Source organism: Psammomys obesus, unplaced genomic scaffold (assembly GCF_907164565.1).
Source record: "Psammomys obesus unplaced genomic scaffold, mPsaObe1.curated_primary_1811, whole genome shotgun sequence".
Lineage (NCBI taxonomy): Eukaryota > Metazoa > Chordata > Mammalia > Rodentia > Muridae > Psammomys > Psammomys obesus.
This window is the reverse complement of record NW_026592732.1, coordinates 312906-323766: the sequence shown is the minus strand read 5'-3', so window position 1 is coordinate 323766 and position 10861 is coordinate 312906. Positions and strand designations below refer to the sequence as shown.

The 10861-nt window shown below is 40.0% G+C and overlaps 1 protein-coding gene across 1 annotated transcript; it reads right to left on the bottom strand.

The window, feature by feature from the left end:
• Positions 1-9899: 9899 nt before the first annotated feature.
• On the bottom strand, positions 9900-10223 carry LOC129682874 (prothymosin alpha-like). The gene has a single exon (XM_055615445.1). It carries the CDS (start codon positions 10221-10223, stop codon positions 9900-9902), a length of 324 nt encoding a protein of 107 aa, XP_055471420.1.
• Positions 10224-10861: the final 638 nt, after the last annotated feature.

The following is a 10861-nucleotide window of genomic DNA, read 5'->3' as shown; positions in this document are numbered from 1 at the left end:
CCCATAAGTCTATGACACAGCATTCAACCTCATTCATCAGCGGGGCCTCTTGCCTTCCTCATCCAGGGAGGCACACAGCGGCTTTCCTGGCAGGCTTTTCATTTCTTTCTGTTCTTGCTTTATCTGTGTGACATCCAGTGGTTTGAGAGTTATTTGTGTCCATCATTAATTTCTTTCAGATGTCATTTAGATCTTCCTAATACATCTTAGATCTTGAAATATAGATAGTAAATGTTTTATTAAAGGAAGAAATAGAAAATATTTCTGGCATCAGTAATAAAGGAAGTGAGAACTCAGGTCTGGAAGTACATTCACCATTTACAGTGTAAAGATGCTACACATTTACCAAGAAAATACTAGAATTCTTATTTAAACTGTGATTGTTCTGTTTATCTGACCATGAGACTAACACCCCAGATTCCACTGTAATTTGTTTTTGTGAATGATTTTACAAGAACATCTTTTTGAATTAGTTTGTTTTGATATCATGGCCACCTATGTAACATATAGTAAAATACTGATCAACTTTTCATCTTTAATCAGTGTAGAAGTGTTTTTTCATGTATGTGTGTGTGTTTGCTTCCTGTATGCCTGGCTCGTACAGAGGCTGGAAGAGTGTATTGTGAGTTACCATGTGGATACCGGAATATTAATCCTGGACCTCTGGAAGAGCCTTCTCTCCAACCCTATCTGTCTAATTTTCTAAAATGTTATCTTAGCTTAATTTTGATAGTTTTTATCTATGTAGAAATTCATTCGTGTCCTAATATATGATCTCTTTTAGAGATAGTTCTAAAGGATGAGGACAAAGCGTATCCTTCACTGTTTGGATGCTATGCTCTATAGATGTCTGTTGTCTGTTTTATCTGTGATGTCATTTGATTCTGTTGATTTTCTATTGGGATGGCCTGTCAGTTGTCAAGACTAAGACTATCATCATTCATGATGTGTGTGCCAGCCTGTGACTTTATATCCAGTAGTTTTTTGTTTTTTTAGCACAACAGAGTGAAACTATGTTCGGAATTGTAAAGTTTTCTCCAGGTTTGTCCTCTTACTCAGTAGGAAGTGACATTTACCATTACTTTCTAGATGTGATTTCAAGTCTATTTTGTCAGATTCAGAACAGCAACACTTGCTTATGTTTTTGCTCCATTTGCCCGAAGCTTCTTTTTTCCCCACATTTCATGGTACTTTTTTGATCCAATCTTCTAGTCTTTTGATTAACAAATTGGCACCATTGCTATTTAGAGTTAGTACTGAAAGGTATCTATTAATTCCAGTCATTTTAATATTTTTCCAAGGAGAAAAATCATCAGAAAAACTTGAGTCATTTTTTTTTTTATTTCTTGTTTAATTATTGTGCCAGTTTATTTTTTGGTTGCTGTGATCAAATACTTTTATCAGGAGCAACTTAGGGGAAAGAAAATGTTTATCTGGCTTACATTTACAGCTTACCTACTGGCAAAATCAAGGAAGAACCTTGAAAAGGAGCTGAAGCAGCAACCATTCTACAAACTGGCTTGATAACTCATCGTCTCTTGCTCATATTCGCCGTTGCTCACCTGCCTATGCTGTAGTCTCTACCACATCAAACGTCAACCAAGACAACCACTCAAACACATGATCAAAGGAAAATCTGGTGGTGGCAATCTCTCAACTGAGACTCTCAGACAACTCTGGGTTGTGTCAAGAAAATGCTGAAGCTAATTTTTGTTTTTGTGTCCTTTATTTTTCTCCTCAATCTAAAAGTCTTCTACAAGTATATTTTGTAGCGCTGTCTTAGTGGACACATTCATTTTGCATGTTTTAATGTATACATTTTTTTTTATCTCCTTTATTTATGACAAACATCTTCCCTGGGCACAGCAGCCTGGGTTGGCAGTGGTTGTCTTCTTGGAACTTGAAATTCAGCGTTGCACATCATCTGGCCTTTTTTTTTTTTTTTCACAATAAAACCTTTCAATTTATTATTTACCATAACCACAAATGTTGAAGTATTTTCTGTAACTAACATTCAGTTTGTGAGGCCATGCCTTAACAAGCTTTATTCTTCTTTACATCTTGACAAATTCTAGGACACAAAAGAGATACTGCATAGTCCTACAATGGAAGTTAATTTTTGTAATGAAAAATGTACCATGAACATACTTATCCCCAAACTAAACTACTAACACACATATGCACAAAAGAGAAAGAGAGAGAAGACAGACCTTCAACATCATAAGCTCTTTGGCTGTGAGTACCCATATCATTAATTATTGATTAGTAAACAAAGGACAAATCCTATTGTCTACTCTATAAAATAAGCCACCTCCTGGAATACTTATGGAAAAAATAATTTATTCCATAAAACTGTTCTAATGCCAAAAGAAAATATTAAAGTTATAATGCATGAGACCTCTAAGCCATGGTTAGAAAACTGCTGTGTTGTACAAATTACTCATGCCTCAACTTGGCTTAAACTTTTTTTTTTGTAGTTGAAAGAAACAAGTTTATTATTATAAATGTGTAACACATAATACTTAAAATCAGCTAATTTCAATACATTAAAATCTTCAGAGATATGTCTATAATATGACAAAATTTTCAGTACAAATAAAGTCACACTGACATACATAATATTTAGTGTTTCATGTAATCCTCTGACATTACTCTTTTTTTTTTTTTTTTTTTGGTAAATGCATGTGTTTTATTAGGGCTTCTTTTTTTTTAAATTGTAGCTATTTTTTAATATTTTTTATTAATTACACTTTATTCATTTTGTATCCCCCCATAAGCCCCTCCCTCCTCCCCTGCTGATCCCACCCTCCCTCCCCTTTCTGCATGCATGCCACTCCCCAAGTCCACTGATAGGGGAGGTTCTCCTCTTCTTTCTGATCTTAGTCTATCAGTTCTCATCAAAAGTGGCTGCATTGTCCTCTACTGTGGCCTGGTAAGGCTGCTCCCCCCTCAAAGGGAAGTGATCAATGAGCAGGCCAATCAGATTATGTCAGAGGCAGTCCCTCTTCCCATTACTATGTAACCCACTTGGACACTGAACTGACATGGGCTACACCTGTGCAGGGGTTCCAGGTCATCTCCACGAATAGTCCTTGGTTGGAGTATGATTTTCTGGGAAGTTCCCTGTGTTCAAATTATCTTGTTCTGTTGCTCTCCTTGTGGAGTTCCCGTCCCCTCCAGCTCTTACTATTTCCCACTTCTTACATAAAATTCCATTCACTCTGCCCATCAGTTGGCCATCAGGCTCAGCATCTGCTTTGACAGTCTATACTGCAGAAGCTTTCAGAGGCCCTCTGTGGTAGGTTTCAAGGTTGTTTCCTGTTTTCTTCTGGCTTTCAGAGGCCCACTGTAGCAGGTTCCGAGGTTGTTTCCTATTTTCTTTTTCTTCTGATGTCCATCCTCTTTGCCTTTCAGGATGGGGATTGAACATTTTAGTTAGGGTCCTCTCTTTTGCTTAGTTTGTTTAGATGTACAGATTTTAGTGGGTTTATACTATATTGTATGTTTATATGAATGGGTATATACCATGTGTGTCTTTTTGCTTCTGGGACAACTCACTCAGGATGATCCTTTCCAGGTCCCACCATTTACCTGCAAATTTCATGATTTCCTTATTTTTCATTGCTGAGTAATACTCCATTGTATAGATGTACCACAGTTTCTGCATCCATTCTTCAGTTGAGGGGCATCTGGGTCGTTTCCAGCTTCTGGCTATTACAAATAAAGCTGCTACAAAAATGGTTGAGCAAATGTCCTTTTTGTGTACTTGAGCCTCTTTTGGATATATGCCTAGGAGTGGTATGGCTGGGTCTTGAGGAAGCGCTATTCTAGTTGTCTGAGAAAGCGCCAGATTGATTTCCAGAGTGGTTGTACAAGTTTACATTCCCACCAGCAGTGGAGAAGAGTTCCCCTTTCTCCACAACCTCTCCAGCATGTGTTGTCACTTGAGTTTTTGATCTTGGCCATTCTGATGGGTGTAAGGTGAAATCTCAGGGTTGTTTTGATTTGCATTTCCCTAATGGCTAATGAGGTTGAACATTTCTTTAAGTGCTTCTCTGCCATTTGATATTCCTCTACAGAGAGTTCTCTGTTTAGCTCTGTTCCCCACTTTTTAATTGGATTACTTGGTTTGCTGCTTTTCAGCTTGTTTAGTTCTTTATATATACTGGATATTAGCCCTCTGTCAGATAAAGGGTTGGTGAAGATTCTTCCCCAATCTGTAGGCAGTCGTTTTGTTTTGATGATGGTGTCCTTTGCTTTACAGAAGCTTTTCAGTTTCATGAGGTCCCATTTATTGATTGTTGCTCTTAGAGCCTGTGCTGTTGGTGTTCTGTTCAGGAAGTTTTCTCCTGTACCAATGAGTTCTAGGGTATTCCCCACTTTTTTTTTTCTAGCCGATTTAATGTGTCTGGTTTTATGTTGAAGTCTTTGATCCACTTGGACTTCAGTTTTGTGCAGGGTGATAAGTATGGATCTATTTTCATTTTTCTACATGTAGACATCCAGTTGGACCAGCACCATTAGTTGAAGATGCTATATTTTTCCATTGTATGGTTTTGGCATCTTTGTCAAAAATCAGGTGTCCGTAAGTGTGTGGGTTTATTTCTGGGTCTTCTGTTCGATTCCATTGATCCACCATTCTGTTTCTATGCCAGTACCATGCAGTTTTTATAACTGTTGCTCTATAGTACAGCTTGAGATCAGGGATGGAGATACCTCCAGAAGGTCTTTTATTGTAGAGGATTGTTTTAGCAATTCTTGGTTTCTTGTTATTCCATACGAAGTTGAGAATTTTTCTTCCCCGGTCTGTAAAGAATTGTGTTGGCAATTTGATAGGAATTGCATTAAATCTGTAGATTGCTTTTGGTAAGATGGCCATTTTTACTATGTTAATCCTGCCAAGCCATGAGCATGGGAGATCTTTCCATCTTCTCATATCTTCTTCTAATTCTTTCTTCAGAGACTTGAAATTTTTTTCATACAAGTCTTTGACTTGCTTGGTTAGGGTTACACCAAGGTACTTTATGTCATTTGTGGCTATTGTGAAGGGTGTTGTTTCCCTAATTTCTTTCTCAGCCCTTTTGTCTTTTGTATACAGGAGTGCTACTTCTTTTTTTGAGTTAATTTTGTATCCGGCCACTTTGCTGAAGGTGTTTATCAGCTGTAGGAGTTCCCTGGTAGAGTTTTTGGGGTCACTCATGTATACTATCATATCATCTGCAAATAGTGATAATTTGACTTCTTCCTTTCCCATCTGTATCCCCTTGATCTCCTTCAACTGTCTTATTGTTCTAGCAAGGACTTCCAGCACTATGTTGAAGAGATATGGAGAGAGTGGGCAGCCTTGTCTTGTCCCTGATTTCAGTGGGATTGCTTTAAGTTTCTCTCTGTTCAGTTTGATGTTGGCTATAGGCTTGCTGTATATCGCCTTTACTATGTTTAGATATGTGCCTTGTATCCCTGATCTCTCCAATACTTTAAACATGAATGGATGTTGGATTTTGTCAAATGCTTTTTCAGCATCTAGGGAGATTATCATGTGGTTTTTTTTCTTTCAGTTTTTTTAATATGGTGGATCACATTGATGGATTTCTGTATATTGAACCACCCCTGCATACCTGGGATGAAGCCTACTTGGTCATAGTGGATAATATCTTTGATGTATTCTTGGATTCGGTTTGCAAGTATTTTGTTAAGTATTTTTGCATCAATGTTCATAAGGGAGATTGGCCTGAAATTCTCTTCCTTTGTTGAGTCTTTGTGAGGTTTAGGTACCAAGGTGACTGTGGCTTCATAGAATGAGTTTGGTAATGTTCCTTCTGTTTCTATTTTGTGGAATAGTTTGAAGAGAATTGGAGATAGCTCTTCTTTGAAGGTCTGGTAGAATTCTGCGCTGAACCCATCTGGTCCTGGGCTTTTTTTGGATGGGAGACTTTTGATGACTGCTTCTATTTCTTTGGGGGATATAGGACTATTTAGTTGATTCACCTGGTCCTGATTCAGCTTTGGTGAGTCAAATCGATCAAGAAAATTGTCCATTTCATTTAGATTTTCAAATTTTGTGGCATATAGACTTTTGAAGTAGGTCCTAATGATTGTTTGGATTTCCTCAGTGTCTGTAGTTATATCCCCCTTTTCATTTCTAAGCTTGTTGATTTGGGTGGTGTCTCTCTGCCTTTTAGTTAGCTTGGCTAAGGGTTTGTCTATCTTGTTGATTTTCTCAAAGAACCAGCTCTTGGTTTCATTGATTGTTTGAATTGTTTTATTTGTTTCTAATTGATTGATTTCAGCCCTGAGTTTGATTATTTCCAGCCGTCTACTCCTTTTTGGTATGTCTGCTTCTTCTTTTTCTAGGGTTTTTAAGTGAACCATTAAGTTGCTTGAATGAGCTGTCTTGAATTTCTTCTTGAAGGCACTTAGTGCTATGAACTTTCTTCTTAGCACTGCTTTCATTGTGTCTCACAAGTTTGGGTATGTTGTGTCTTCATTTTCATTGAGTTCTAGAAAGGCTTTAATTTCTTTCTTTATTTCTTCCCTGACCCAGCTGTCATTTAGTAACAAGTTGTTCAGTTTTCATGTGTGTAGGCTTTTTGCTATTTCTGTTGTTATTGAAGTCCAGCTTTATTCCATGGTGATCAGACTAGATACAAGGGATTATTTCAGTCTTCTTGTATCTGTTGAGGCTTGCTTTGTGACCAACTATATGGTCTATTTTGGAGAAGGTTCCATGAGGTGCTGAGAAGAAGGTAAATTCTTTTGTGTTTGGGTGTAAAGTTCTGTAAATGTCTGTGAGGTCTATTTGATTCATGACCTCTGTCAGAGATATTGTTTCTTTGTTTAATTTCTGTTTTATTGACCTGTCCTTTGTTGAGAGTGGGGTGTTGAAGTCTCCCACTATTAATGTGTGGGGATCTATATGTGGTTTAAATTTTATCAATGTTTCTTTTACAAATGTGTGTGCTCTTGTATTTGGGGCATAAATGTTCAGGATTGTGATGTCTTTCTGGTGGAATTTTCCCTTGATGTGTATGAAGTGTCCTTCCCCATCTCTTTTTATTAATTTTGGTTGAAAGTCTATTTTATCAGATATTAGAATGGCTACTCCTGCTTGTTTCTTGGGTCCATTTGCTTGGAAAGTCTTCTTCCAACCTTCTACCCTCAGGTAATGTCTATCTTTGTGTCTTAGGTGTGTTTCTTGTATGCAACAGATTGCTGGGTTTTGTTTACGTATCCATTCTGTTAATCTGTGTCTTTTTACTGGAGAGTTGAGTCCATTGATGTCGAGAGAGATTAATGATCAGTGGCTGTTAGATCTTTTGATTTTGATGTTGGCTGTGTTCATAAGTTTGTGTGCTTGGTTGCTTTTTGTTTTGCTGTAGTAAGGTTAATTATTTCCTGTGTTTTCTTGACAGAAGCTAATTTTTTTGGGTTGTATTTTTCCTTCCAGTATCTTCTGTAATGCTGGATTTGTGTGTAGGTATTGTTGAAATTTGTTTTTGTCATTGAATATCTTGTTTTCTCCATCTATGAGGACTGAGAGTTTTGCAGGGTATAGTAGCCTGGGCTGACATCTGTGTTCTCTTAGGGTCTGCATGATATTCGTCCAGGCCCTTCTGGCTTTCAGAGTCTCTGTTGAGAAGTCAGGTGTGATTCTAATGGGTTTGCCATTATATGTTACTTGGCCTTTTTCCCTTGCAGCTTTTAGTATTTTTTCTTTGTTCTGTATAGTTACTGTTTTGACTATTATGTGGCAGGAGAATTTCTTTTTCTGGTCTAATTTATTGGGTGTTCTGTAGGCCTCGTGTATTCTTATTGGCCTCTCTTTTAAGTTGGGGAAATTTTCTTCAATGATTTTGTTGAAAATATTTTCTGGGCCTTGGAGCAGGGATTCTTCTTTTTCCTCTATTCCTATTATTCTTAGGTTTTGTCTTTTTATGTTGTGTTGAATTTCTTGGATGGTGTGTGTCAGGAATTTTTTAGATTTAACATTTTCTTTGACAGATACATCTATTTCTTCCATTGTATCTTCTACACCTGAGATTCTTTCTTCCATCTCTTGTAGTCTATTGGTTATGCTAACCTCTGTAGTTTTCTTCCCTAAATTCTTTCTCTCCACAATTTCCTCCATTTGTGTTGTCTTTAATTTTTCCAATTCTATCTTCAGATCTTGAGCCATTTTGTTGATTTCCTTCACCTGTCAGACTGTTTTCCCTTCAATTCCTTCAGCTGTTTGTTTGAACAATCCTCTGTTTCTTTTATTTCTTTCAGTGATTTAAGCATTTTGTCTCTAAAGGCCACAAACTGTTTGGCTGTAACTTCCTGTATTTCTTCATGGATGGCCATAATCTGTTTGTTTTTATCTTCCTCTATTTCTTTACAGATGGCCATAATCTGTTTGAATTTATCTTCCTCTAGGTCTTTATGCATTTTATTTGTTTCCTCTGTTATCCTCTTCATGAGCATAGATATTAGGTCTTCTTCTTGAATTTCAATTATGCTGGGGTGTCCAGGGCTATTTGCCCCTGGATAACTGTGTTCTGGAGATGCCATATTGCTCTGTCTTTTGCTGGTTGAGCTTTTACACTGGCCTCTACCCATTAGGCTATCTTAGGTGTTTGTGGTTAGTTTCTGGTTCTTCCTGGAATCCTGTGGTGGGGAGAATCCCCTTGGCAGGAAGATGTTTTTTCCTGAAGGAAGCCTCCTCAGCTTTTTGGGTGTAGTCACTGGATGGCCAGTGTTTTTCAGTAGTTGCCGCTGCTCACCTCAGGCATAGAGACCTGAGTGGTAACTGTGGTCCTTGTTAGTCAAGAGGGCTCTCCTCTCATCCGGAGAAGCCCTGAAAACAGCTGCCCTGCTTCTGGGTTTCTTGCTGTAAATTTAGTGAGCTGCTGCTGTAACCTGTTAGTCCTGTAGTTTGGTCAGTTTTGTTAGGGATAACTGGTTGCCCCTTGCAGCAGTATCTAGGGGTTGATCTTGGGGATTCCAGGCTTTTGTAGGTCTGAGGTTGGGGCTCTGTGCACCAGTACCTAAGCAGTAATCTGTGGCGGGTGGGTACCGCTCTCCTGGTAACAGCAGGCTATCTGGTGCACAGCAGGTCCCTGGGTTAGGCCGGTCTTAGGGGACCTTTTCCAGGGACATACTGGGTGGCCTAAGTCCATCCCCTTTGCTTCGTTCCCTGTGAGGATTTCTCTTTACAGTGACCCCGAGTCTCTGTTGCCCTGGGGCGCATAGCTCTGTCTGTGCCCATGGCTGGAGCCCAGTTCAGTGATGGCGGCTCGTACCCTCTAATCTGCGAGACTTTTTCCAGGGAAAGACTGGGTGACCCAAGTCAGTACCATTTCCTTCCTTCCCTGTGGGGTTTTCTCGAGACAGGGACTCCCAGTCTCTAGTGTTTTTTCTGCCCACCGATCAGCCTGGGAAGGTGATCGGGACACACAGGTATGTAGCTCTGGTCCGGCGACTTATTGCCTGCGCAACCTGGGATCTCTTCCTGGTTCTGGCTGGGTGACCTGAGAGTGGACCGGACTAATTCCCACACCGTGGGGGTTTCCTCCCACCTGGGAAACACAATTGCTGTTGTTTTAGGGCCCAGAGTTCAGTCTCTTGGTGGCTGTATGGAAAATATTGTCCTGCTCCTCAGATGCAGTGTTCTCCTGGCGCCGCCATCTTGTCCCTCTTTGGATCTCCTCTTAAAATATCTTTAAGGAAAAAAAAAAAAAAAAAAAAAGACGGCCTGGGCAGTTTGGTTCTTTTTCTTCCCTCTTGTAAATGCATGTTGTGGTGTCCTCTGTGGGTAGCATTGCCGCTGTGGGTCGGGGCCTGCTTCTCTACCCGAAGGTGGCCATGTTTAAATTCTCAGACAGGAAATGGAGGGTGAACAGGTCATGGTGGTCTTAAGTTTAGCTTTTCGTGTTTGCTGTGTAGTCATCCTCATCAGTCTTCTGTTTCTTGGTGTCAGCATCATCATCCTCATCATCTTCAGCTCCCCGCTTGCCCGTAGAAGCCTCAGTTTCCTCATCTTCATCTCCGTCCTCTTCCTCACCCTCACCTTCTTCCTCTTCCTCCCCACCTTTGTCCTCTTCCTCTCCCTCATTCTTAGCCTTCTGCTCCCCATTTTCCTCATTAGCATTCCCATTGGCAGGTGCCTCTCTTCCATTTTCTGCCTCCTCCACAACTTCCTTTTTCTCCTGCAGGTCCTTGGTGGTGGTCTCGGCGTCTGACATGGTGAGGCACGCCGGTGGTCTGATGCAGCAGAGTGAGAAAGAAAGTGAGTTCAAGGACTCTGGCGAGAGAGCTGCAGGAGTCCGGAGTCCCCGGGTGGAGGAGGAGGGTGGAGGAGGAGGCGGTGGGGAAGGCGCTGCCCGGGAACAATGCAAAGATGGCTTTTCGGAGCAGCCAGTAGGGGGCGACGTTCTCTATCTTAAGACAAGTTTTTCTAATTGCTTTCTAGAACAGAGAAGCCATCCCAGGCTGAAAATCAAATTTCTCCCAATATTTCATGAATCCAGATTTTAGTATTGTTGTCGAGACCCAGGGTTTATATTTTCTTCCTGTTTCTCTAAAGGTGTAAACAGACTGACTCCTACTCTTCCAAGTCCTTCTTCAGTAAGTCTCCCAGCATGCACTGCTGGTCATTCTGTCTTGAACTTTCTTCTTTGGATTCTTTATGTGAACATGAAACCTCTGAACAAGAGGTTACAAAAAAAAAAAAGTTTTTGAGAGGCAAACGGCCAGCCTATCTCACTAGAATAGAGAACAGCATCTCAGCCTGGAAGAGCCAATAGACATTACAGGGTCTCTGAGGTGTAAGAGCATGGATCCCCCACTGGAGAGATGTTTTGTCCTTATAGAACAGGAACCT